The sequence below is a fragment of the Anomaloglossus baeobatrachus genome, chromosome 7 (assembly GCF_048569485.1).
Source record: "Anomaloglossus baeobatrachus isolate aAnoBae1 chromosome 7, aAnoBae1.hap1, whole genome shotgun sequence".
In the NCBI taxonomy this organism is placed as follows: Eukaryota; Metazoa; Chordata; class Amphibia; order Anura; family Aromobatidae; genus Anomaloglossus; species Anomaloglossus baeobatrachus.
The window spans coordinates 88895997-88923480 of NC_134359.1; the positions used below are offsets into that span (position 1 = coordinate 88895997).

At 50.0% G+C, this 27484-nt stretch overlaps 1 protein-coding gene across 5 annotated transcripts in view; it reads left to right on the plus strand.

Moving 5' to 3' along the window:
- Window positions 1-27484, plus strand: part of PCNT (pericentrin) — a 432670-nt gene that overhangs the window by 113641 nt on the left and 291545 nt on the right. For 4 of the 5 annotated variants that reach the window (XM_075317440.1, XM_075317436.1, XM_075317438.1 and 1 more), the window contains 3 exons: window positions 19106-19261; window positions 19462-19596; window positions 27279-27443. In XM_075317440.1, the coding sequence (XP_075173555.1) occupies window positions 19145-19261; window positions 19462-19596; window positions 27279-27443 (417 nt within the window). In that variant the 5' untranslated portion in view covers window positions 19106-19144. The remainder of the gene's footprint in view (window positions 1-19105; window positions 19262-19461; window positions 19597-27278; window positions 27444-27484) is intronic. The other variant, XM_075317439.1, reaches the window with a different exon arrangement.

Consider the following 27484-nt stretch of genomic DNA (forward strand, 5'->3'; position numbering starts at 1 on the left):
TCCTCAGGTACGCACGTTCCTGCAGGGAGTTTGCCACTTAGTTCCTCCTTACAAGCGGCCATTAGAACCTTGGATCTGAACAGGGTTCTAATTGCTCTCCAGAAGCCGCCTTTCGAGCCTATGAGGATGTTCCCCTTTCTCGCCTTTCACAGAAAGTGGCCTTTCTAGTAGCGGTCACGTCTCTTCGGAGAGTGTCCGAGCTAGCAGCGCTGTCATGCAAAGCTCCCTTCCTGGTATTTCACCAGGACAAGGTGGTTCTGTGACCGATTCCAGAGTTTCTTCCTAAGGTGGTATCCCCCTTTCATCTCAATCAGGATATCTCCTTACCTTCTTTTTGTCCTCATCCAGTTCATCAATGTGAAAAGGATTTGCATCTGTTGGATCTGGTGAGAGCACTCAGAATCTACATTTCCCGCACGGCGCCCCTGCGCCACTCGGATGCACTCTTTGTCCTTGTCGCTGGTCAGCGTAAAGGGTCGCAAGCTTCAAAATCCACCCTGGCTCGGTGGATCAAGGAACCAATTCTGGAAGCCTATCGTTCTGCCGGGCTTCCGGTTCCCTCAGGGCTGAAGGCCCATTCTACCAGAGCCGTGGGTGCGTCCTGGGCATTACGGCACCAGGCTACGGCTCAGCAGGTGTGCCAGGCGGCTACCTGGTCGAGTCTGCACACTTTCACCAAGCATTATCAGGTGCATACCTACGCTTCGGCGGACGCCAGCCTAGGTAGACAAGTCCTTCAGGCGGCGATTGCCCCCATGTAGGAAAGGGCTGTTTTACGGCCCTATCACGAGGTGTTATTTTACCCACCCAGGGACTGCTTTTGGACGTCCCAATTGTCTGGGTCTCCCAATGGAGCGACAAAGAAGGGAATTTTGTTTACTTACCGTAAATTCCTTTTCTTCTAGCTCCAATTGGGAGACCCAGCACCCGCCCTGTTTCCTTCGGGCTTTTTGTTTTTTCGGGTACACATGTTGTTCATGTTGAATGGTTTCAGTTCTCCGATGTTCCTTCGGATTGAATTTGTTTTTAAACCAGTTATTGGCTTTCCTCCTTCTTGCTTTTGCACTAAAACTGAGGAGCCCGTGATCCCACGGGGGGTGTATAGGCAGAAGGGGAGGGGCCTTACACTTTTAAGTGTAATACTTTGTGTGGCCTCCGGAGGCAGTAGCTATACACCCAATTGTCTGGGTCTCCCAATTGGAGCTAGAAGAAAAGGAATTTATGGTAAGTAAACAAAATTCCCTTCTTTTGGGTTTTTTTTGTGTCTCAGCAAATTTTGTGCAAAAAATGCAATAACCGGCTATTAAAATATATCATCTGCGCAAAAAGGGTATCCTTTAAAAACGTCAGCTCGAGACTTACAAAAAATAAGCAATCACTGAGCCCCAGATCCCGAAAAAATGAGGAAGCTATGGGTCGAGCAAAACGAGCGCCAGCTTTTTTTTTGTGCGAACTTCTAGATTTTTTTTTTTTTTTTTTTTTTTATATCCCTCAGATAAAAGTAAACCTATACATCTTTGGTTGTCTACAAACTCACACTAACCTGAGGCATCACATCGACACATCAGTTTTACCATATAGTGAACATGGTGAATAAAATATCTCAAACAGTTGCACAATTAGGCTATGTGCCCACGCTGTGGAAAATGCGCGGATTTTGCTGCGGATTTCTCGCGGAAAAGCCGCGGATTTCCCGAAAATCTGCAGCTCGGGCACTTCCCAGCCATTTCTGTGGCATTTTTGGAAATGCTGTGCCCACGCTGCGGATTTTTCCGCAGCGGATTTCGATCCGGAAAAATCTGCAACATGTCAATTATTGTTGCGGATTTTCATCCGGATTTTAGCTTTAAAATTGGGAAAAGGTGCGGATTTTGCGGGAAAGCTGCTGATTTTGATGCAGAAAAATCCGCAGCTACATTCTCCGTGGACACGTTAGCCTTACACTTTTTTTTTTTTTTTTTTTTTTTTTTGCAGTACATTGTAAAACTAATAGTTTAGTTTCATTTAAAAGTACAACTCGCCCTGCAAATAACAATCCCTCATAAGGCTATATTGAGTGAAAAATAAAAAAAAGTTACGGCTCTCGGAAAAAGAGATGAAAGAAGAAAAAACACAGTGCAAAATCGGGTCAGTCGTGAAGGGATTAAAAAAACAAACTAAAAAAAAACAAAACCATACTCTCTTCCACCACCTGCTCCACCACTGCGCACCACTTGGCCCTCAGATCCCGTGCTGGCCACATTACGCCGGCACTGCTTACTGATGCTTACGATGTCTCCTAGGGCAACAAGCCTGCGGCCTAGGAGAGGAGATGTCAGTGCGAGGAGAAATGTCTCCTCCGCGCCAACACAACTTTGAACTGCTAACGTGATAGCGGCAGCAATTCGAAAGCGGCTGGATGAGGCGACCATGCACGTTCCGACAGAGGGGGCTCTGCGTGCCGTGTCTGTCACATGTGCCATAGGTTCTCCATCACTGAACTAGGGGAAGCGATCTGCAGATGGATAAAGATGTGGCTAAAAAACAGGAAACTGTTCGATTTTAAAAAGGCCCTAAATTTAAAAAAAAACAAAAAACAACCAAAACACTAAAAAAAAGCCTTTACCATCACCAGGTAAGAGTACAAATTCATTAGCAGGTTGCAGCAGACCCCCATGTTAAAGGCGGGGGGCAGCACAAGTGCAAAATACTGAAGAGACAACCAGCCACAACTTACAAATTCATGGAGGAGTTGGCTGCCTAATATTAAACAGGGGAGACAGGAGAAAAGCTTAGAACAAGAATGAATTCTCATTGCCACACAAGTAGAAGGAAAAGGATGGATCTACCTGTGGTCAAACGTTTTTTTGTAACCCAGATCACAGCATCATGGACATGAAACTGCTGGTATTGAAACAAAACTTCAAATCCCAGAGAGACAGACTGTGGGAATACAAACTTATGATGATCGGTGACCCATTCAGAGCAGGAATTAAGGTCACATGGATTTGTCTTTTTACATCAATTAAGAAATGTGCTCCTGGGGGCATCACAACTCTGGACCAGACCCCAATCAGAGGACAATAAAACTTTCACACTCCTTATCTATGAACTGCTGCAATATTTACTGCCACAACTGCTTGTCCCCTTCCCATACTGATAGTTCTGTGTGTAAATGCAGTGGGGGGGGGTGGGGAGGGGGTATTTATTCAGCCACCAATTGTGCAATGCTCCTTAAAAGATGAGGTCGTCCTGTAATTGACATCATAGGTAGACCACAACTATGAAAGACAAAATGAGAAAACAAATCCAGAAAATCACCTTGTCTGATTTGGCAAGATTTATTTATATTTTTTATTTATTTATTTATTTATTTTTTTTGGCAGATTATGGTCGAAAATAAGTATTTGGTCAGTAACAAAAGTTGATCTCAATATTTTGTTCTTTATCCTTTATTGGCAATGACAGAGGTGAAACGTTTTCTGTACGTCTTCACAAGGTTGGCACGTGCTGTTGTTGGCATGTTGGCCCATTCCTCCATGCAGATCTCCTCTAGAGCAGTGATGTTTTGTGCCTATCGCTGGGCAACACGGACTTTCAACTACCTCCAAAGGTTTTCTATGTGGTTGAGATCTGGAGACTGACTAGCACCTTCATATGCTTCTTATGAAGCCACTCCTTCATTGCCCTGGCGGTGTGCTTGGGATCATTATCATGCTGAAAGACCCAGCCACGTTTCATCTTCAACGCCCTTGCTTATGGAAGGAGGTTTACATTCAAAATCTCACAATACATGGGCCCCATTTATTTTCATTTACACAGATCAGTCGTCCTAGTCCCTTTGCAGAGAAGCAGCCCCAAAGCATGATGTTGCAACCCCTATGCTTCACAGTAGGTATGGTGTTCTTTGGATGCAACTCAGCATTCTGTCTACTCCAAATATGACAAATTGTTTCTTCCAAACAATTCTACTTTGGTTTTCAGACCATATGACATTCTCCTAATAATTTTCTGGATAATCCTAATGTTCTCTAGCAAACTTCAGACGGGCCCAGATATGTACTGGCTTAAGCAGGGGGACACATCTGGCACTGCAGGATCTTCGTATCTGGTGGCGTAGTGTTACTGATGGTAACCTTTGTTACGGTGTCCCCAGCTCTATGCAGGTCATTCACTAGGTCCCCCTGTGTGGTTCTGGAATTTTTGCTTACCGTTCTTGTAATCATTACGACCCTACGGGGTTAGATCTTGTGTGGAGCCCCAGATCGAGGAAGATGATCAGTGGTTTTTTAGGTCTTCCATTTTGTTGTTATTGCTCCCACAGTTGATTTCATCACACCAAGCTGCTTGCCTATTGCATATTCAGTCTTCCCAGCCTGGTGCAGGGCTACAATTTTCTTTCTTTTTCGCTCCTAATTGGGAGACCCAGACAATTGGGGTGTATAGCTACTGCCTCCGGAGGCCGCACAAAGTACTACACTTAAAAGTGTAAGGCCCCTCCCCTTCTGGCTATACACCCTCCCGTGGGAGCACGGGTCCCTCAGTTTTTTGCTTTGTGCGAAGGAGGTCAGACACGCACGCATAGCTCCACTGTTTAGTCAGCAGCAGCTGCTGACTATGTCGGATGGAAGAAAAGAGGGCCCATACAGGGTCCCCAGCATGCTCCCTTCTCACCCCACTTTCTGTCGGCGGTGTTTAAGGTTGAGGTACCCATTGCGGGTACGGAGGCTGGAGCCCACATGCTGATTCCTTCTCCATCCCCATTAGGGCTCTGGCTGAAGTGGGATTTTACCGGTCTCCAGGCACTGAGACCGTGCTCCATCCGCAGCCCCTGGAGAAGCCGCTGGATATGGAGCTGAGTATCGTCAGGGACAGGGCCCTGCTCCGTCAAGGTACTCTGTGTCCCCGTGCATACGTGCGCACACCGCAGCATTGCTGGGTGTGTTAGTGCGCCGGGGACATCAGCGCTGCTGCGCTTGTGCCATTTCCTCACTACAGCTCAGCTGAGTGGGTAGACTAGGGCGAACGGTCGCGCCAGGCCGCTGGGGTCAGTCTCACTGCGACACTGCTGTGACTTGTGGTGCGCCGGGGACTTCCGCGCTGGCCGTGCATATATCACGGCCGCGCTTATTACTACAGTCCCCGGCTTTTGCGGCCTAGTTTGTCTCGTTCCCGCCTCCGCACCTGCCAGTCAGGAGGAGGGCGGGACGCTGTATAGAGCATCAGCGCTGAGGGCTGGAGTATTTTTTACATACTCCAGCCCTCACACTAGGCACAGGGGGACGCAGTTTCCCGCACTTTTGTTTGGGCACGCCCACGGTCCGCCCCTCTGCACACAACGCCGGCAGCCATTCCTGCCTGCACGCTGAGCTGCAGAGGGAAGACTGGGAGACCCAGACACGGGATTCTACGGCCTCATACCCGCTGTTCAGCGGGCGGTAAGCAGCCCTCAAGGGCTCACCCCCACTTGTGCCGTTTGTGTACTTGGTATTTTGTGTTTGCAAATACTTTGCACTGTGCGGTCGCTGGTGTTTTTCTCGGCTATATACCCTCCTAGATTACAAGGAGGCAACAGCATGTCGTCCGCAAAACGCAAGGGTGCCAAGGCACAGACGTTATATGCTGCCTGTACCGCATGTGGGGCTGCTCTACCGGCAGGTTCCGCTGACCCCCATTGTGTGCAGTGCTCGGCCCCTGTGACACTTGCACAGCCGGGGCCTCTGCTAGACGTGACCCAGGGGGTACCACCTGTGAATGCTGTCCAGGTGACAGGAACAGAGTTTGCAGCTTTTGCTGACATATTGTCTATGACTATGTCTAAAATTCTTGAAACATTACAGTCTAGACCAGTTACTCAGACCATGGACACTGTTAACTCATTGCTCCCTGGTCCCCCTCAGCTGGAACACTTCCGTGCTCCAGGGGTGTCACACGCACCCCAGGGTGACGACTCTGACTCGGACGACAGTCCCAGACAACCTAAACGGGCTCGCTATGAGGGGCCCTCAACTTCGTCTCAATGGTCAGGATCCCAGCGGGATGAATCTATGTGTGATGAGGCGGATGTAACTGATCAGGATTCTGATCCTGGGACCGCTCTCAATCTAGATACACCGGATGGTGACGCCATAGTGAATGATCTTATAGCGTCCATCAATAAGATGTTAGATATTTCTCCGCCAGCTCCTTCTGCGGAGGAGTCAGCTTCACAGCATGAGAAATTCCATTTCAGATATCCCAAGCGTAAATTAAGCTCTTTTATGGACCACGCTGACTTTAGAGACGCAATCCAGAAACACCACGCTTATCCTGATAAGCGGTTTTCCAAAAGGCTTAAAGATACACGCTATCCTTTCCCCCCTGACGTTGTCAAGGGCTGGACCCAGTGTCCCAAGGTGGATCCTCCAATCTCCAGGCTTGCGGCTAGATCCTTAGTTGCAGTAGAAGATGGAGCGGCACTTAAAGATGCCACCGATAGACAGATGGAGCTCTGGTTGAAATCCATCTATGAAGCTATTGGAGCGTCGTTGGCGCCAGCATTCGCAGCCGTATGGGCACTCCAAGCTATTTCAGCTGGTCTTACACAGATTGACACGGTCACACGTACATCTGCTCCGCAGGTGGCACCACTGACCTCTCAAATGTCTGCATTCGCGTCTTACGCGATTAATGCTGTCCTAGACTCTACGAGCCGTACAGCAGTGGCGTCAGCCAACTCCGTGGTTTTACGCAGAGCCCTGTGGTTGAGAGAATGGAAGGCAGATTCTTCTTCCAAGAAGTGTTTAACCAGTTTGCCTTTTTCTCGTGACCGATTGTTTGGTGAGCGTTTGGATGAAATCATTAAACACTCCAAGGGTAAGGATTCATCCTTACCTCAACCCAGACAAAACAAACCCCAACAGAGGAGGGGACAGTCTGGTTTTCGGTCCTTTCGAGGCTCAGGCAGGTCCCAATTCTATTCGTCCAAAAGGACTCAAAAGGATCAGAGAGGCTCAGATTCTTGGCGGACTCAATCACGCCCAAAAAAGCCAGCAGGAAGAACCGTTACCAAGACGGCTTCCTCATGACTCTCAGTCTCCTCTTTCCGCATCCTCGGTCGGTGGCAGGCTCTCCCGCTTTGGCGACATTTGGCTGTCACAGGTCAAAGACCGTTGGGTGACGGACATTCTGTCTCACGGGTACAGGATAGAGTTCAGCTCTCGTCCTCCAACTCGTTTCTTCAGAACTTCTCCACCGCCCGACCGGGCCGATGCTCTGCTGCAGGCGGTGGCCGCTCTAAAGGCGGAAGGCGTGGTGACTTCTGTTCCTCTTCAAGAACAAGGTCACGGTTTTTACTCCAATTTGTTTGTGGTACCAAAAAAGGACGGATCGTTTCGTCCCGTCCTGGATCTAAAGTTGCTCAACAAACATGTAAAAACCAGGAGATTCCGGATGGAATCTCTCCGCTCCGTCATCGCCTCAATGTCTCAAGGAGATTTCCTAGCATCAATAGACATCAAAGATGCTTATCTCCACGTGCCGATTGCGCCAGAGCATCAGCGTTCTCTACGCTTCGTTATAGGAAGCGAACACCTGCAGTTCGTAGCGCTACCTTTCGGGCTGGCAACAGCCCCTCGGGTCTTCACCAAGGTCATGGCAGCAGTAGTAGCAGTCCTGCACTCGCAGGGTCACTCTGTGATCCCGTATCTGGACGATCTACTGATAAAGGCACCCTCTCAAGAGGCATGCCAACACAGTTTGAACGTGGCACTGAAGACTCTCCAGAGTTTCGGGTGGATTGTCAACTTTGCAAAGTCAAATCTAACCCCGACCCAATCACTAACATATCTTGGCATGGAGTTTCATACTCTCTCAGCGATAGTGAAACTTCCACTGGACAAGCAGTGCTCGCTGCAGACAGGGGTGCAATCTCTCCTTCAGAGCCAGTCGCACTCCTTGAGGCGCCTCATGCATTTCCTAGGGAAAATGGTGGCAGCAATGGAAGCGGTCCCTTTCGCGCAGTTTCATCTGCGCCCCCTACAATGGGACATTCTCCGCCAATGGGACGGGAAATCGACGTCCCTCGACAGACGTCTCCCTCTCTCAGACAGCCAAGGACTCTCTCCGGTGGTGGCTTCTTCCCACCTCATTGTCAACAGGAAGGTCGTTTCTACCCCCATCCTGGGCGGTGGTCACGACAGATGCGAGCCTATCAGGGTGGGGAGCAGTGTTTCTTCACCACAGGGCTAAGGGTACGTGGACTCAGAAAGAGTCCACCCTTCAGATCAATGTTCTGGAAATCAGAGCAGTGTATCTTGCCCTGCGAGCCTTCCAACAGTGGCTGGAAGGCAAGCAGATCCGGATTCAGTCGGACAATTCCACAGCGGTGGCGTACATCAACCACCAAGGGGGAACACGCAGTCGGCAAGCCTTCCAGGAAGTCCGGCGGATTCTAACGTGGGTGGAGAACACAGCATCCACCATATCCGCAGTTCACATCCCAGGCGTGGAAAACTGGGAAGCAGACTTTCTCAGTCGCCAGGGCATGGACGCAGGGGAATGGTCCCTCCACCCGGACGTGTTTCAGGAGATCTGTCGCCGCTGGGGGACGCCGGACGTCGACCTGATGGCGTCACGGCACAACAACAAGGCTCCGGTTTTCATGGCACGGTCTCACGATCACCGAGCTCTGGCGGCAGACGCCCTAGTTCAAGATTGGTCGCCGTTCCGGCTACCTTATGTTTTCCCACCTCTGGCATTGTTGCCCAGAGTGCTCCGCAAAATCAGGTCCGACTGCCGCCGCGCCATTCTCGTCGCTCCAGACTGGCCAAGGAGGTCGTGGTACCCGGATCTGTGGCATCTCACGGTAGGCCAACCGTGGGCGCTACCAGACCGTCCAGACTTGCTGTCTCAAGGGCCGTTTTTCCATCTGAATTCTGCGGCCCTGAACCTGACTGTGTGGCCATTGAGTCCTGGATCCTAGGGACCTCAGGTTTATCTCAGGATGTTGTTGCCACCATGAGACAGGCTAGGAAACCATCCTCCGCCAAAATCTACCACAGGACGTGGAAGATATTCCTATCGTGGTGCTCTGCTCAGGGAGTTTCTCCCTGGCCATTTGCATTGCCTATTTTTCTTTCCTTCCTGCAGTTGGGGTTGGAAAAAGGTTTGTCGCTTAGCTCTCTTAAAGGTCAAGTCTCCGCGCTATCCGTATTTTTCAGAAACGCCTAGCGCGACTTCCTAAAGTACGCACGTTCATGCAAGGGGTTTGTCATATTGTCCCCCCTTACAAGCGGCCATTGGAACCCTGGGATCTGGACAAGGTTCTAATTGCTCTCCAGAAGCCGCCTTTCGAGCCTATGAAAGAGATTTCCTTTTCTCGGCTTTCTCAGAAAGTGGCTTTTCTAGTGGCGGTCACGTCTCTTCGGAGAGTGTCAGAGCTGGCGGCGTTATCTTGCAAATCTCCCTTCCTGGTGTTTCACCAAGACAAGGTAGTTCTGCGTCCAATTCCAGAGTTTCTTCCCAAGGTGGTATCTTCCTTTCATCTCAATCAGGATATCACTTTACCATCTTTGTGTCCGCATCCAGTTCACCAATTTGAAAAGGGTTTACATCTGTTGGACCTGGTGAGGGCACTCAGGATCTACATTTCCCGCACGGCGCCTCTGCGCCGTTCGGATGCACTCTTTATCCTGGTCGCTGGTCAGCATAAAGGGTCGCAAGCTTCCAAATCCACCCTTGCGCGGTGGATCAAGGAACCAATTCTTCACGCCTACCGTTCTGCTGGGCTTCCGATTCCTTCTGGACTGAAGGCCCATTCTACCAGAGCCGTAGGTGCGTCCTGGGCATTACGGCATCAGGCTACGGCTCAGCAGGTGTGCCAGGCGGCTACCTGGTCGAGTCTGCACACTTTTACCAAGCATTATCAGGTGCATACCTACGCTTCGGCAGATGCCAGCCTAGGTAGACAAGTCCTTCAGGCGGCGGTGGCCCACCTGTAAGAAAGGGCTGCTTGACAGCCCTATCACGAGGTATTCTTTTACCCACCCAGGGACTGCTTTTGGACGTCCCAATTGTCTGGGTCTCCCAATTAGGAGCGAAAAAGAAGGGAATTTTGTTTACTTACCGTAAATTCCTTTTCTTCTAGCTCCAATTGGGAGACCCAGCACCCGCCCTGTTTTTCTTAGGGTATTGGTTTTTCGGGTGCACATGTTGTTCATGTTGATAAGTTCTGTTCTCCGATATTGTCTATCGGATTGAATTTGTTTTTGAAACAGTTATTGGCTTTCCTCCTTCTTGCTTTTGCACTAAAACTGAGGGACCCGTGCTCCCACGGGAGGGTGTATAGCCAGAAGGGGAGGGGCCTTACACTTTTAAGTGTAGTACTTTGTGCGGCCTCCGGAGGCAGTAGCTATACACCCCAATTGGAGCTAGAAGAAAAGGAATTTACGGTAAGTAAACAAAATTCCCTTCTTCTGGTGTCCTTCGACAGCTCTTTGGTCTTCACCATAGTGGAGTTTGGAGTGTGACTGTTTGAGGTTGTGGACAGGTGTCTTTTATTCTGAGAACAAGTTCAAACAGGTGCCATTACTACAGCTAATGAGTGGATGACAGAGCAGCCTCTTAAAGAAGAAGTTATAGGTCTGTCAGAGCCAGAAATCTTGCATGGTTTTTAAAGACTACTTATTTTCCACCATAGTTTGCAAAAAAAAGCTTGCCAAATCAGACAAGGTGATTTTTCTGGATTTGTTTTCTCATTTTGTCTTAGTTGTTGTCATCCATGATGTCAATTACAGGCCTTGTCATCTTTTTAAGTGGGAGAACTTGCACAATTGGTGGCTGACTAAATACTTTTCCCCACTGTTTGTAACTCTTCAGATTGGGTTATACTGAGCCTGATGAAGAGACCTGAGTAGTCTTGAAAGCTTGCTATTTATTACCATCTTTTCAGTTAGCCATTAAAAGGGATCAACCACTGAGGACTCAGTTGTTGTTAGAAAACATTTTTTTTTTTTTTTTAATCTCTACTGGCTAACACGGTACAAGGTTATATTTTACCGGTAATATCAAACATGCTCACAGATGAGGCTTTCGTAATGTACCAGTCAGTTACGTGTCGTGCAGAGTGTCCGACTTACAGCCTATTGATGACGTCCATACTATTGGATCTGGCGGGCTGCAAGCACTATATATAAGTGCACCCCACATGGCAGACATCCCAATACACCCAACCAACCATAAAGGGCCTAGATGCATCCTTCATAAAAACGTGCAATAAAAAGATGACATACACAAGCTCACAACCTATGCTAAGGGTCCCCATTCTTGGGAGTCTCTACATTCAAAAATGGCACACAGAGAATGACATGCATGTTTAAAATAAATAAATAAATAAATAAACTTTGGTATGCATACAAGTTACTAGGAAGCAGCAGCTGCAAAAGCAATTTTATTACGGTGTATAAATATCACGTGACCCCAATGTATTATTGCCCCTCTATAAATCTCTGGTAGGGTATGTTCAAAGGTGGGCAGCTAGATTATTACAAGGGATGGAAGCTCTCAGATGTGAAATTGGAAAATTTGGGCTTGTTTAGCTCAGAGAGGATTATATCGATCTATTACATACATACATACATACATACATACATACATACATACATACATACATACATACATACATACATACATACATACATACATACATACATACATACATACATACATACATACATACATACAGTGGAACCTTGGATTACGAGCATAATTGGTTCCGGGAGTGCGCTCTTAAACCAAGTTACTCTTATATCAAAGCAAATTTTCCCATAGGAAATAATTGAAACTCAGACAATTTGTTCCACAACCCAAAAATATTTACTATGTTTATAGAAACTTATTGCAGTAATACAAAATAATTTCCTGTATTCATATAAAATTACAGTACACTAATGCAAAGTACTGTAAGGTCCTTTAAAAAAATAAAACAAATTAAACTGCACATTAGCTTACAATAGAATTGTTGGTGTACGAGAGGTACACTATAGAGAGAAAAACTGATGTATAAATATGACAATCTTTATTCTAGCACAATACACAATAACACACCCCAAATCTATTCTCCCCAAAATAAGGGCAGAACTAAGCCAAATGTGGGGTATGAATACTGAACAGATTAGATTACAGTATAAGAAATGTGCTGTACTGGATAACTGGAAAAAAGTATAATACTGTATCCACAAATGCAAATTGATAGAAATGCTATACAATATATGTTGTACTGTACAATGAAAGACTGTATACAGTACACATGTACAGAAAGTTACCTCCAGTAGGTTTACACAGAGCGGGTCCGAGCACGATGAAAGGACAGAACCGGAAGTGTACACGGTGAGTATTTGCGCTTATTGCAAATCATTGCTCTTAAACAAAGTTACACATTTTTAGAAAGCTTTGCTTGTCTTGCAAAACGCTCTCAAACAAAGTTACTCTTTTTAACCAAGGTTCCAGTGTGTGTGTGTGTGTGTGTGTGTGTGTGTATGTGTATATATTCATTCATTCATTCATTCATTCATTCATTCATTCATTCATTCATTCATTCATTCATTCATTCATTCATTCATTCAGACTGGCACATGACTTATTCCTTGTAAGGACTACAAGAACACCAGGGGCCACCTGCTACGGGTGGAAGAAAGGGGATTCGAGCAGCTAAATAGGAAAGAGTTCTTAGTTAAAATGCCGTTGTGGATTATATACATAATGTAGTGTCAAAGAATGTATAATGGTGGAGAAAGGTTGAACTTGATGGCCCTAGGTCCTATGTAACGATGTATGTCAGTCAGCAAAAGATTTGTTTGGGTTATGAGTTCATGTGAATAGAAATTTATTTCTTTATCGTTCCTATGGGAGACCCAGACAATGGGTGTTTAGCTTCTGCCTCCGGAGGACACACAAAGTACTACACCTAAAAGTGTAGCTCCTCCCTCTGAGCTTATACACCCCCTGGAGAACCAGATCTAGCCAGTTTATCGCTTTGTGTTCAGGAGGCATACATCCACACATGCATTCTCATCTGATTTTTGATTTTTGGAAAGAGTTTGAAGAAAAGCGGGTCCAAGTCTGGACCCCCGGCATGTCCCTTCTCACCCAACTGTGTCGGCGGTGTTGTTAAGGTTGATTCCAAGGCTGGAGCCTTACATGCCGCGCTCCTTCACCATCCCTCCTGGGCTCTGGCTTGAAGTGGGAGCCAGCACGGTTCTCCATGCTTGGCAGGAGACCGGTCTCCATCCACAGCCCTTCAGGATCCTGCTGGACCGGAGCACTCATCCCCAGGGACTTGGAACCCTGCGTCTCAGCACGCTAAGTACCTGAGACGTTTATATATTGGGGGTCCCTGTACTTTATTGTTGTGGGAGAGTGTGCTGATTGTGTTTTGTGACATTTCCGGCGGGTTCTCTGGCTGTCGCCTGAGAACCGCGCCGATGGTGCCTGCGCGCCGGCCGCACCGCTCAAATTTAGGCCCCGGCTTCGCCGGAGGCCTAGTTTCGGTTTCTCTGTTCTCGCATGTCACTCATGCAGAGGGACAGGCTCTGCTCCGCCCGGCAGCCGTTCTGCACAGGGGAGGGACACTCCTCACTGCAGTGTATGTCCCCTCCCCTGTAGGTCTCTATGGCCCTCCAGATCCCGCTCCCAAGCAAGTCCCGCCCCCTCTCTTCGCTCCGGCGGCCATTTTCTCAGCGTTTTCTCTGCGATCAGTCATTGCAGCGCTGGTCTGCAGCATCCCTGCTGAGGTGCTGTGCTTGGGGGTCCGGGCTTCGGGATCTGGAGGACACACAACACCGCTCCAGCGGTCTGGTAAGCCACAACCTCTGGTTGTGGACCTCTCTATATACTCTCTGGGGGTCATTCTCTGGCAGAGCCCCCACTCCAGCAGCATGTCTCGCACGAGGAGCAAGGCTCCAAAGCTGTATTCAGTATGCACTGCATGTAAGCTCCTACTGCCTGAACCGAGCACCTATCCACATTGTGATGCATGCTCTAACCTGACGGTGCCTCAGCCTGGAGTCTCACCCCCAGTGGGCTCTCAGGCTGCTCCTGCTCCTGTGGCTGAACCCCCGGCTTGGGTAGAATCCTTTTCTAGGTCTATCTCCCAGTCTTTTGCCGACTCCATGGGACAGCTGTCCAGGACTTTGCTGAATATGCATCAGCCCCCTTCACAGGGTGCCTCTGCTGCTAGGGCTCTCTCAGGACCGGAGCTCACAGAGGATTCATCATCTGGTCCCAGACCCCGTCCTTCTAAGAAGAGACACAGGGTTCCCTCTCCTTCCTCGTCCCGTGTCTCTGATTCAGGAGCTGACTCGCAGGACGAGGAGGATGCCTTTACGGGGGGCTCGGAGGTTAACTCCATGTGCCCCATTGATCTGTCCGAAAGTGACTCAGATGTTAGTGATTTGATTGCGTCCATTAATTCTGTACTGGATCTCAATCCGCCAGTATCAGAGGAACAACCCTCTCTGGCAGAAAAGCACCAGTTTACCTCGCCTAAAAGGGCAAAGAGTGTGTTCTTTAACCACTCCAGTTTTCAGGCCGCTGTGACCAAGCCCAGGGCCTGTCCTGACAAACGCTTCCCAAAGCGTGGTTCTGATGACCGTTTTCCCTTTCCACCTGAGGTGGTCAAGGAGTGGGCTCATTCCCCAAAGGTAGACCCCCCCCCCCCCAGGTGTCTAGACTCAGTCCGGACCGTTGTATCGGTGGCTGATGGCACCTCTCTTAAGGATTCCACTGACCGCCAGATTGACCTTCTGGCCAAATCTGTATATGAAGCGGCAGGGGCCTCATTCTCCCCGACTTTTGCAGCAGTGTGGGCTCTCAAAGCCATCTCTGCTTCTCTAGAGGGGATGCATTCCCTCGCCAGGAAATCTATGCCCGAAATGGTTACCTTAACTTCCCAAGCTTATGCTTTTTCATCCTATGCCATGTCTGCCATGCTGGAGGCTTCTCACCGCACTGCGGTGGCTTCGGCTAATTCCCTCGCTATCCGCAGGATCTTGTGGCTTCGAGAGTGGAAGGCAGATGCTTCTTCAAAGAAGTACCTTGCTGGACTCCCTTTTGCTGGGTCCCGGCTGTTCGGTGAACAGCTGGATGAAATTAAGGAAGCTACTGGCGGGAAGAGTACTTCCATGCCACAAACCAAAACCAGGAAACCTGTCCAGGGCAGGAATCAGTCGAGGTTTCGTTCCTTTCGTTCCTCCAACTGGTCGTCCTCTAAGCCCTTGGCCTCGTCCACTAACTCAGCCAAGGACCAGAAATCCAACTGGCGCCCAAAAGCGCGTCCACAAAAGACCGCAGGAGGTGCTGCTGCCAAGGCAGCCTCCTCGTGACTATCTGCCCGCTCCAGCAACATCCTTAGTCGGTGGCAGGCTCTCCCACTTTAGCGACGCGTGGTTTCAACACGTCTCCGATCAGTGGGTGCAGGATATCATCTCTTTACGGCTACAGGATAGAATTCTCTTCCAGCCCGCCAAACAGATTTTTTTCTGTCAACTCCCCCCTGCTCCAAGGCCGCCGCCTTCTCACAGGCCGTGGCATCCTTGCAGGCCAACGTAGTAATTGTACCGGTTCCCGCCCGGGAACGGTTCAGAGGTTTCTACTCAAATCTCTTCCTAGTTCCCAAAAAGGACGGTTCCTTCCGGCCCATCCTGGATCTCAAGCTTCTCAACAAGCATGTTCAGGTGCGGCATTTTTGCATGGAGTCTCTGCGGTCAGTCATTGCCTCAATGACCCAAGGGGATTTCCTGGCATCCATAGGCATCTCTGATGTCGATCTGCATGTGCCAATTGCAGTTTCACACCAGCGTTGGCTACGTTTTGCAATCGGAGAGGAACATTTCCAATTCGTGGCTCTCCCCTTCGGGTTAGCCACGGCCCCTCGGGTATTCACCAAGGTCATGGCAGCAGTGATTGCGGTTCTGCACCTCCAGGGGTTGGCAGTGATTCCTTACCTGGACGACCTTCTAGTCAAGGCTTCGTCCAGCGCAGACTGTCAGCGGAGTGTCTCGCTCACTTTCGCCACTCTAGCCCAATTCGGGTGGCTTGTCAATCTGCCCAAATCCACTCTAACTCCGACCCAGGGGCTCACGTACCTAGGGATGCAGTTCGAGACTCTGCCGGCACTTGTGAAGTTGCCCTTAATCAAACAGCAGTCCCTCCAACTGGCGGTGCGCTCTCTGCTGAGGCCCCGCTGTTATTCCCTCAGGCGCCTGATGCAGGTGCTGGGTCAGATGGTGGCATCAATTGAGGCTGTTCCCTTTTGCCCAGTTCCATCTGCGTCCCCTGCAGCTGGACATTCTCCGCTGTTGGGACAAGCGGCCTTCCTCCTTGCACAGGTTAGTGGCTCTGTCGCCACAGACCAGGAGCTCTCTTCAGTGGTGGCTTCGGCCCCTCTCTCTGTCTCAGGGGCGCTCCTTTCTGGTCCCGTCCTGGGTGATACTCACCACGGATGCCAGTCTATCCGGCTGGGGAGCGGTATGTCTCCACCACCGAGCGCAGGGCACTTGGACTCCGTCCGAGTCAGCCCTTTCAATCAATGTGCTGGAAACCAGAGCCGTGCTTCTGGCTCTCCTAGCTTTTCACCACCTGTTGGCGGGCAAGCACATCCGAGTCCAGTCAGACAATGCGACAGCGGTTGCCTACATCAATCACCAAGGCGGGACACGCAGCCGCCTGGCAATGTTGGAGGTACAACGCATCCTTCAATGGGCGGAGGACTCCAAGTCCACCATATCCGCAGTCCACATTCCAGGCGTGGAAAACTGGGAGGCAGATTATCTCAGCCATCAAACTGTGGACAGTGGCGAGTGGTCCCTGCACCCGGCAGTGTTTCAGTCAATCTGCCGCAAATGGGGCACTCCGGACGTGGACCTAATGGCATCCCGTCACAACAACAAAGTTCCCGTTTTACGTGGCTCGCTCCCACGATCCTCAGGCCTTCGCCGCGGACGCTCTGGTTCAAGACTGGTCCCAGTTTCGTCTGTCCTACGTGTTTTCCCCCTCTAGCTCTCTTGCCCAGATTCCTGCACAAGATCAGAATGGAGGGCCGTCGAGTCATCATTGCTCCGGACTGGCCCAGGCGAGCTTGGTACCCAGACCTTCTCCATCTGTCCGTAGAGGTGCCGTGGCATCTCCCGGACCGTCCAGACCTCACAAGGTCCGTTTTTGCCGCCAGAATTCTGCGGCTCTCAGGTTGACGGCGTGGCTTTTGAGTCCTGGATCTTGACAGCTTCTGGTACCCCTCCTGAAGTCATCTCCACTATGACTCGGGCCCGTAAGTCTTCCTCCGCCAAGATCTATCACAGGGCCTGGAAAATTTTCCTGTCCTGGTGTCGCTCTTCCAGCCATCCTCCTTGGCCTTTTTCCTTGCCGACCCTTCTGTCCTTTCTACAGTCCGGTCTGCAGCTGGGACTGTCCCTCAACTCTCTCAAGGGACAAGTCTCGGCTCTGTCAGTGCTGTTCCAGCGGCGTATCGCCCGGCTTGCTCAGGTCCGCACCTTCATGCAGGGCGCGTCTCGCATCATTCCACCTTATCGGCGGCCTTTGGATCCCTGGGACCTCAATTAGGTTCTCACGGTTTTGCAGAAACCCCCCCTTTGAGCCTCTTAGGGAGGTTTCTTTGTTTCGTCTTTCACAGAAGGTGGTCTTTCTAGTGGCCATAACTTCCCTCAGGAGAGTCTCAGATTTGGCTGCGCTCTCTTCGGAGTCACCTTTTTTGGTTTTTCATCAAGATAAGGTGGTTCTCCATCAGACTCCGGACTTTCTTCCTAAGGTGGTCTCTCCTTTCCACCTTAACCAGGACATTACCCTACCTTCCTTTTGTCCGGCTCCTGTTCATAGCTTTGAAAAAGCGTTGCATACTCTAGATCTGGTGCGTGCTCTCCGGATCTGTGTCTCGCACCGCTGCTCTTAGGCGGTGCACCTCTCTTTTTGTGCTAACCACAGGTCGGCGTAAGGGCCTCTCTGCTTCTAAGCCGACCGTAGCCCGTTGGATTAGGTCGACCATTTCAGATGCCTACCAGTGTTCTCAGGTGCCTCCCCCGCCGGGGATCAAGGCACACTCGACCAGAGCTGTCGGTGCCTCTTGGGCTTTCAGGCACCAGGCTACGGCTCAACAAGTCTGTCAGGCTGCCACTTGGACTAGCCTGCATACCTTTTCAAAGCACTACCAAGTGCATGCTCATGCTTCGGCAGATGCGAGCTTGGGCAGATGCATCCTTCAGGCGGCTGTCGCCCATTTGTGAAGTTAGGCTCTGCCTACTTCTTAGTTTTTTCTGTTTCTTCCCACCCATGGACTGCTTTGAGACGTTCCATTGTCTGGGTCTCCCATAGGAACGATAAAGAAAAAAAGAATTTACGGTAAGTAAACAAAATTCTTTCTTATAGTTCCGTATTGGGAGACCCAGCTCCCTCCCTGTTGCCTGTAGGCAATTTCTTGTTCCGCGTGTTATCACCGGTTGTTGTCGTGGACAGAGTCTCCGGTTGTTCCGGTTCTTGCTCTGTTTTACTTGTGGGTGGTTATTCTCCTTCAGCTTTTGCACTAAACTGGCTAGATCTGGTTCTCCAGGGGGTGTATAAGCTCAGAGGGAGGAGCTACACTTTTTAGTGTAGTACTTTGTGTGTCCTCCGGAGGCAGAAGCTAAACACCCATTGTCTGGGTCTCCCAATACGGAACTATAAGAAAAAGAATTTACGGTAAGTAACAAAATTCTCTTTTTTGCTGCCTTTTCTTCCATATACTATACTGCAATGCTGTTTCAATGCTGAATTCATGCTCCTTTAGAAACCGCTTTCAACTGCTGCTCAGCAAGATACAGAAGGTTAGTTCCCTGTCTGTGTTTAAGGATGGAGAGCAGAGACCGAGAAAGTCGTACTCTGTATGCAGTGCAGGGATATTGCGGACGAGCAAAGTGGCTCCTAAAGGACCCTGAGCTGGGCATTGATACATCACTGCAGCATAGTGTTTGGGAGAATAGGAAGCAAAATAGGGTACTGAAGATGAAGAATTAATAACTTTGCAATGTAAGGGAAGGTTGGGGGTTAATCAGATTTGATTAGAATTTTTTTTTTTTTTTTTTTTTTTTTTAACTTTTAACAGAGCATAACCAGCTTATTGAATGTCTCTGGGGAAGACAAGATGACAGACATGGAAGCTAAACTCGGACTGAGCCCAGATGACAGTGGTGGCTGTGCAGAGGGCTTCTCGGAGCTGCAAACGCCATTGAAAGATAATTTAACTGATCTCCTACACAAGGTACTATGTGTTTTTGTTTTTTTTTGTTTTTTTTTTTTTTTTTGTCGTCCCCCTCCCCTTTACACTGGACAGCCCATAGTGGAAATGGTTTACTTAAAAGGGAAGTCCACTTTAAATACTTTGGACAATCTGTTATTCTATTTCTTTTTGCTTGGGGTTAGCAGTTTGTGGCCCTTATTACAGGTATTCTTTTTATATAGACAAAGCCGACGACTGCCAGTGATTGGGATGAATACATAACCCAGTTACCCAGTAACTTGAGTTGGGAGGAAGGAGAAGACGAGGCTCTAAGCCTAAGCAGTAGGGTTCAGGCTATCCAAAGTCATCTGCAAAATGTGAGTATTGCAACATGTGTCTTCTAGGGTCAGTTTCCAAAGGACTAGAGGAATTGTAAATGTCTAGTACTTGGAGCTTTGCTCTCAACAAGCATCTTCCAAACGGTCAACACCAACGCATCACGGAAGTGGTTTGTTGGCTAGTTTAATAGCTCAGTAGCCATGCTTCATCAAAGAGAGGATGGACACAGACTTGTTTTCAAACTGGAAAAAAAAGAAAGCGCCCATCATCCCTTTTAAATGTGAGCCACAGTATTAAAACTTTACCCTTGGTCTTTATATTTAAAGACCAAATTCATCTGAGAGGTTCCCTTTAAGTACAATAAGCACCCAGGACCATGAGCAGTTCAGGGTGCATATTGCTAGTCTCTGCCTAATCGTCCCTGTATTTAGTAGCATAGATAAAGATCTTTAGAAAAAGTATTTCTAAAGATCCTCTATGATATGCTAATGAGGCCAGTGTGTAGTCGCAAGGGTGTTAGTTTCCCCCAACTAGTCCGCCCTCTTAGCATGCCCACAGGGGCGTGTGAACATGCTATTCAATGTTCAGCGTCATCAGCGGTGACACGTGTACCTGTGTCCGCTGTCACCGCCTCAGACACTAGGTTTAGGCTTACCGTGCATGATCAGAAGTCCCCGGCACTTCCGGTCATGCGCACTAGACCTCGTACACCTGGCTTCATAGTGCATGTGACCGGAAATCCTGGGACTTCTGATCATGCACACTGAGGCGGTGACAATTGACACAGGTACGTGCGTCACTGCCAATGACACTAGGATGTGAATAGCATGTTGCCGCCCCCACCCCTGTGTGGGCATAAGAATGCGGACTAGCCGGGGAACTAATGCCCTTGTGACTAGTCCTTGCGCTCATTAGCATATAATATGGGTTCTTTAGAAATACTTTTACTAAGGATCTCTTTACCTACTGTATGCTACTAGATGCTGGGACAGTTAGGCAAGGATTAGCAATATGCACCCAGAACTGCTCTTGCTTCCAGGTGCATATTGGACCTGACAGGTTCACTTTAAAGGGAACTCGTCAGGTCTGATTACACGATTATCATGTAGATTGATAGCTTCATGAAAATGCCCAGCTGAAAGTGCGACACCTGGGAGGAAGCAAACTTTATTTCTCCAGGGAGCTTTCAGTCATGCAGGTGTCCTTGGAGCAATTACACCTAACGGAGAGTGATGGCTATAAGCACTGTCCGGCATTGAAGGACTGCCAGTTATCCACTGATGTACTGCATAGCCGGTTGTCAGTCAGTGCTGTGACAGGTGACTGTAATTGCTTCGAGCATGACTGAAAGCTGGCAGGTGCTGGGAGAAATTTCATTTTTTTTTTTTTTTTCTTTTTTTAGGAGTTGTGCTTTCAGTATGGTGGTCTGGCATTTTCTTAACAGTATTTAAGCTGAATATTTAATGCTATACCTCACTAAGAGTTAGGTTTCTTTTGATAGAAAAATCTGCGAATTGCGGAAATTGACACGTGATTCTTCATTAAGAGGAAAAGCTTTTAGTTGGCCACAACTTTGGTCTTGGTTTACAAATGTCTTAATAGTGCTTGCTAATATATTATTTGATATATTTTTCTTTTCTTCAGCGCTCTATTGGGAGACCCAGACGATTGGGGTATAGCTACTGCCCTCTGGAGGCCACACAAAGCACTACATTAAAAGTGCAAGGCCCCTCCCCCTCTGGCTATACCCCCCCCGTGGTATCACGGGTTCTCCAGTTTTAGCTTTGTGTGCGAAGGAGGTCAGACATTCCATGCATAGCTCCACAGATTTTAGTCAGCAGTAGCTGCTGACTGTTTCGGATGGAAGAAAAGAGGACACATATAGTGTCCCCAGCATGCTCCCTTCTCACCCCTGGATGGTGTTGTAAGGTTGAGGTACCTATTGCTGGTACAGGGCTGGAGCCTGACATGCTGTTTTCCTTCCACATCCCCTGGTAGGGCTCTGTGGAAGTGGGATCCTGCCGGCCTCTCAGCTCGGATGCCGGGCTCCATCCACAGACCCATTAGAACCTGATGGATTCGGAGCAGGAGTACGATCAGGGACAGGCCCTGCATCATACAGGTACTCTGTGTCCCCGGCAGGCACAGACACACTCCGGGCTGGCTGGGTGTTGTAGTGCGCCGGGGACCGCAACGTGGAGTTGGTGTCCCTACAGATTACTGGGGGATTGTTTGTGTTTGGGAACGCAGCGCCGACCCCCTCTGGACCGGGCGGCGCTGCTGTGACTTGTGGTGCGCCGGGGATCCGCCGTCCGCGCTTTTACGGCGGCGGCGGTTATAAATTTAGTCCCCGGCTTTTTGGGCCTAGGACGCCGGCAGCTCCGTTTCGTTCCCGCCCCCACCCTGTCATTCAGGGTAGGGGAGAGACGCTGTTCGCTAGCAGCGACGAGGGCTGGAGCCTGTTTTACATGCTCCAGCCCTCTCACTTGGCACAGAGGGAAGCAGGCTTCCCGCTCTTGGCCAGGAACGCCCAGGGCCCGCCCCCCTTCCTCTCTCGAGACGCCGGCAGCCATTACATGCATGCCTGGCTGGAGGAAGGACGCAAGGCTCTGGGAGACCTGGACTAGGGGCTATCTGGCGACCACACACCCGCTTTTTAAGCGGGCGGTAAGCGATTTTTCTGTGCTGGTCCCTCTAGTGCCTCACTGTGTATTAGTGTACTGGGTACAGATATATAGATATTGTATTTCTTGCACTGTGAGGTGCGCTTCTGGCTGCATATCCCAGATCGCTCTGTGGAAGCAGCAACATGTCATCCTCAAAACGCAAGGCGGCCAAGGCAAAAAGGGCTGTGTATACTGCGTGTGCTGCATGTGGGGCTAATCTACCAGCAGGCTCCGATGACCCCCATTGTGTGCAATGCTCCGACCCGGTGCTGCTTCGCCAGCCGGAGTCGGGAGAGGTAGCGACCCAGGCTGAGACGCTTGTAAGTTCTGCCCCGGTGACAGGGACGGACTTTGCAGTTTTTGCAGATAACATGTCTGTATCTATGGCAAAAATCCTTGAAACCTTGCAATCTATGCATGGGGCTCAGTCCCTGGGCACGGCGAGGCCTCTGTCCTCAGGTCCCCCTTACTTGGAATGTATCCAGCCCACAGGGGGGTCCCCGGCTTCACAGGCCGAGGATTATGACTCAGATGATGGCCCCAGCCACCCTAAGCGAGCTCGCTGGGAAAGACCCTCGACGTCTTCACACTGCTCAGGGTCTCAGCGCAATCAGTCTCCCTGTGATGTGTCTGATGAGAGTGATCAGGAATCCACTCCTGGAACCCCTCTCAACCTGGATACCCCGGATGGGGATGCCATGGTAAACGACCTTATCTCAGCCATCAATAGGCTGTTGGATATTTCTCCCCCAGCCCCTTCAGCAGAAGAGGCGGCTGCGGAGCAGGAAAAGTTTCGTTTCCTTTATCCCAAGCGGAAATTGAGTGCTTTGTTAGATCACTCTGACTTCAGAGAATCAATCCAGAAGCACGACGCTCACCCAGAAAGGCGTTTCTCTAAACGATCTAAAGATACGCGTTTCCCTTTCCCCCCTGAGGTGGTCAAGCGCTGGACACAGTGTCCAAAGGTAGACCCCCCGATTTCCAAACTTGCAGCTAGATCCATAGTTGCAGTGGAGGATGGCGCTTCACTTAAAGATGCCAATGACAGACAGATGGACCTTTGGTTAAAATCTGTCTATGAAGCTATCGGCGCGTCGTTTGCTCCGGCATTCGCAGCCGTATGGGCACTCCAGGCTATTTCAGCTGGCTTAGCAAAAGTGGATGCTATCATGCATCCAGCAGTGCCGCAAGTGGCGCACCTTACCACGCAGATGTCGGCGTTTGCGTCTTACGCTATCAATGCGGTCCTAGAATCTACCAGTCGCACCTCAATGGCGTCCGCCAATTCGGTAGTTTTGCGCAGAGCCTTGTGGTTAAAGGACTGGAAAGCAGATGCTGGTTCCAAAAAATGTTTAACCAGTTTGCCTTTGTCTAGAGAGAGACTGTTTGGCGAGCCATTGGCTGACATCATTAAGCAGTCCAAGGGTAAAGACTCCTCTTTACCACAACCCAGAACATCCAAACCTCAGCAGAAAAAGTGGCAGCAGAGGTTTCAGTCCTTTCGAGGTTCGGGCAAGACACCATTTACCTCGTCCAAAGGGACTCAGAGGACGCAAAGAAACTCAGATTCGTGGCGGACTCACACACGCCCCAAGAAAGCAAATGGAGGTACCGCTTCCAAAGCGGCTACCTCATGACTTCCAGCCCCCCCCCTCCGCATCGCCGGTCGGGGGCAGGCTCTCCCGCTTTTCCGGCATTTGGATGTCACAGGTCAAAGACCGGTGGGTGACGGACATTTTGTCTCGCGGGTACAGAATCGAGTTCAATTCTCGTCCTCCAGCTCGGTTCTTCAGAACCTCCCCACGTCCAGACCGAGCAGATGCTCTGCTGCAGGCGGTGGATTCCCTAAAAGCGGAAGGAGTGGTTATCCCAGTCCCTCCTCAGGAACAAGGGCAAGGGTTTTACTCCAATCTCTTTGTGGTTCCAACAAAGGACGGCTCGTTCCGTCCTGTTCTGGACCTAAAACGGCTCAACAAACATGTGCACGCCAGGAGGTTCCGGATGGAAACCCTCCGCTCTGTCATTGCCTCAATGTCCAGAGGAGACTTCCTTGCCTCAATAGACATCAAAGATGCTTATCTCCACGTGCCAATTGCTACAGAACATCAACGTTTTCTACGTTTTGTGATAGGAGACGACCATTTTCAGTTCGTAGCTCTTCCATTTGGTCTGGCGACAGCCCCACGGGTCTTCACCAAGGTCATGGCGGCGGTGGTAGCAGTCTTGCACTCTCAGGGACACTCGGTGATCCCTTACCTAGACGACTTATTGGTCAAAGCTCCCTCTCAGGAGGCATGTCAGCACAGCCTGAATGCTACGCTGGAGACTCTACAGTCTTTCGGATGGATCATCAACTTTCCAAAGTCGATCCTATCACCGACTCAGTCACTAACGTATCTTGGCATGGAGTTTCATACTCTAGCAGCGATAGTGAAGCTTCCGCTGGACAAGCAGCGGTCACTACAGACAGGGGTGCAATCTCTTCTGCAGGGCCAGTTGCATCCCTTGCGGCGCCTCATGCATTTCCTAGGGAAGATGGTGGCAGCCATGGAAGCAGTTCCCTTTGCGCAGTTTCATCTGCGTCCACTTCAATGGGACATTCTCCGCCAATGGGACGGGAAGTCAACGTCCCTGGACAGGAAAGTCTCGCTTTCCCAGACGGCCAAAGACTCTCTACAATGGTGGCTCCTTCCCACCTCATTGTCTCAGGGAAGATCCTTCCTGCCCCCATCCTGGGCAGTAGTCACGACAGATGCGAGTCTGTCAGGGTGGGGAGCAGTATTTCTCCACCACAGGGCTCAGGGGACGTGGACTCCGCAGGAGTCCACCCTTCAGATCAATGTTCTGGAGATCAGAGCAGTGTATCTTGCTCTACTGGCCTTCCAACAGTGGCTGGAAGGAAAGCAGATCCGAATCCAATCGGACAACTCCACAGCGGTGGCATACATCAACCACCAAGGAGGGACGCGCAGTCGGCAAGCCTTCCAAGAAGTCCGGCGCATTCTAATGTGGGTGGAGGACAGAGCATCCACCATATCCGCGGTTCACATCCCAGGCGTAGAAAACTGGGAAGCAGACTTCCTCAGTCGCCAGGGCATGGACGCAGGGGAATGGTCCCTTCACCCGGACGTGTTTCAGGAAATCTGTCGCCGCTGGGGAGTGCCGGACGTCGACCTAATGGCATCCCGGCACAACAACAAGGTCCCGGCATTCATGGCGAGGTCGCGCGATCAAAGAGCTCTGGCGGCAGACGCCTTGGTTCAAGATTGGTCGCAGTTTCAGCTCCCATACGTGTTTCCGCCTCTGGCGCTCTTGCCCAGAGTGCTACGCAAGATCAGATCCGAGTGCAGCCGCGTCATACTCGTCGCTCCAGACTGGCCGAGGAGGTCGTGGTATCCGGATCTGTGGCATCTCACGATCGGTCGACCGTGGTCACTGCCAGACCGACCAGACTTACTGTCCCAAGGGCCGTTTTTCCATCAGAATTCTGCGGCCCTGAACCTGACTGTGTGGCCATTGAGTCCTGGATCCTAGCATCTGCTGGATTATCTCAGGGAGTCGTTGCCACAATGAGACAAGCTAGAAAGTCGAATTCGGCTAAGATCTACCACAGAACGTGGAAGATTTTCTTGTCCTGGTGCTCTGCTCAGGGAGTGTCTCCCTGGCCATTTGCATTGCCCAAGTTTCTTTCCTTCCTGCAATCGGGGTTAGAAAAGGGCTTGTCGCTCAGCTCCCTTAAAGGGCAAGTTTCGGCACTATCCGTGTTTTTTCAGAAGCGTCTAGCACGTCTTCCTAAGGTGCGCACGTTCCTGCAGGGGGTCTGTCATATTGTGCCCCCGTACAAGCGACCGTTAGATCCATGGGATCTGAACAGGGTACTAGTTGCTCTCCAGAAGCCGCCCTTCGAGCCTCTGAAGGAAGTTTCCTTTTCTCGGCTGTCGCAGAAAGTGGCGTTTCTTGTTGCGATCACATCGCTTCGGCGAGTGTCTGAGCTGGCAGCTCTGTCATCTAAGGCTCCCTTCCTGGTGTTCCACCAGGACAAGGTTGTGCTGCGCCCCATTCCGGAGTTTCTTCCTAAGGTCGTATCCTCTTTTCATCTTAATCAGGATATTTCCTTGCCTTCTTTTTGCCCTCATCCGGTTCACCGGTATGAAAAGGCCTTACGTTTGCTAGATCTGGTGAGAGCACTCAGAATCTACATTTCCCGCACGGCGCCCATACGCCGTGCCGATGCACTTTTCGTCCTTGTCGCTGGTCCGCGCAAGGGGTTGCAGGCTTCTAAAGCCACCCTGGCTCGATGGATCAAAGAACCAATTCTAGAGGCCTACCGTTCTGCGGGGCTTCCGGTTCCTTCAGGGCTAAAAGCCCACTCCACCAGAGCCGTGGGTGCGTCCTGGGCATTACGTCACCAGGCTTCGGCTCAACAGGTGTGCCAGGCGGCTACCTGGTCCAGTCTGCACACTTTCACCAAGCATTATCAGGTGCATACCTATGCTTCGGCGGATGCCAGCTTAGGTAGAAGAGTCCTGCAGGCGGCAGTGACACCCCCGTAGGGGAGGGCTGTTTTGCAGCTCTAACATGAGGTATTTATTTACCCACCCAGGGACAGCTTTTGGACGTCCCAATCGTCTGGGTCTCCCAATAGAGCGCTGAAGAAGAAGGGAATTTTGTTACTTACCGTAAATTCCTTTTCTTCTAGCTCTTATTGGGAGACCCAGCACCCGCCCTGTTGTCCTTCGGGATGTTTTTTTGTTGTTTGCGGGTACACATGTTGTTCATGTTGAACGGTTTTTCAGTTCTCCGATGTTATTCGGAGTTAATTTGTTTAAACCAGTTATTGGCTTCCTCCTTCTTGCTTTGGCACTAAAACTGGAGAACCCGTGATACCACGGGGGGGGTATAGCCAGAGGGGGAGGGGCCTTGCACTTTTAATGTAGTGCTTTGTGTGGCCTCCAGAGGGCAGTAGCTATACCCCAATCGTCTGGGTCTCCCAATAAGAGCTAGAAGAAAAGGAATTTACGGTAAGTAACAAAATTCCCTTCTCTTCTTTTAAGGCAAATAAAGTTTTAGAAGATAAAAGTCCAGGAAAAATGGAGCTACATCAAGCTGAACAGCAGTTGTGTCTACTGCAGATTAGTCTCGGGAACCAGACCAAGCGCATGAGTCAATTAGACCAACGGGCACAAGAATTGGAAATGGAGTTGGAAAACTCTCAGGAGGTAAATTTTATCCTTTGTTCAGGAAAAGAGTGCCTCTGTAC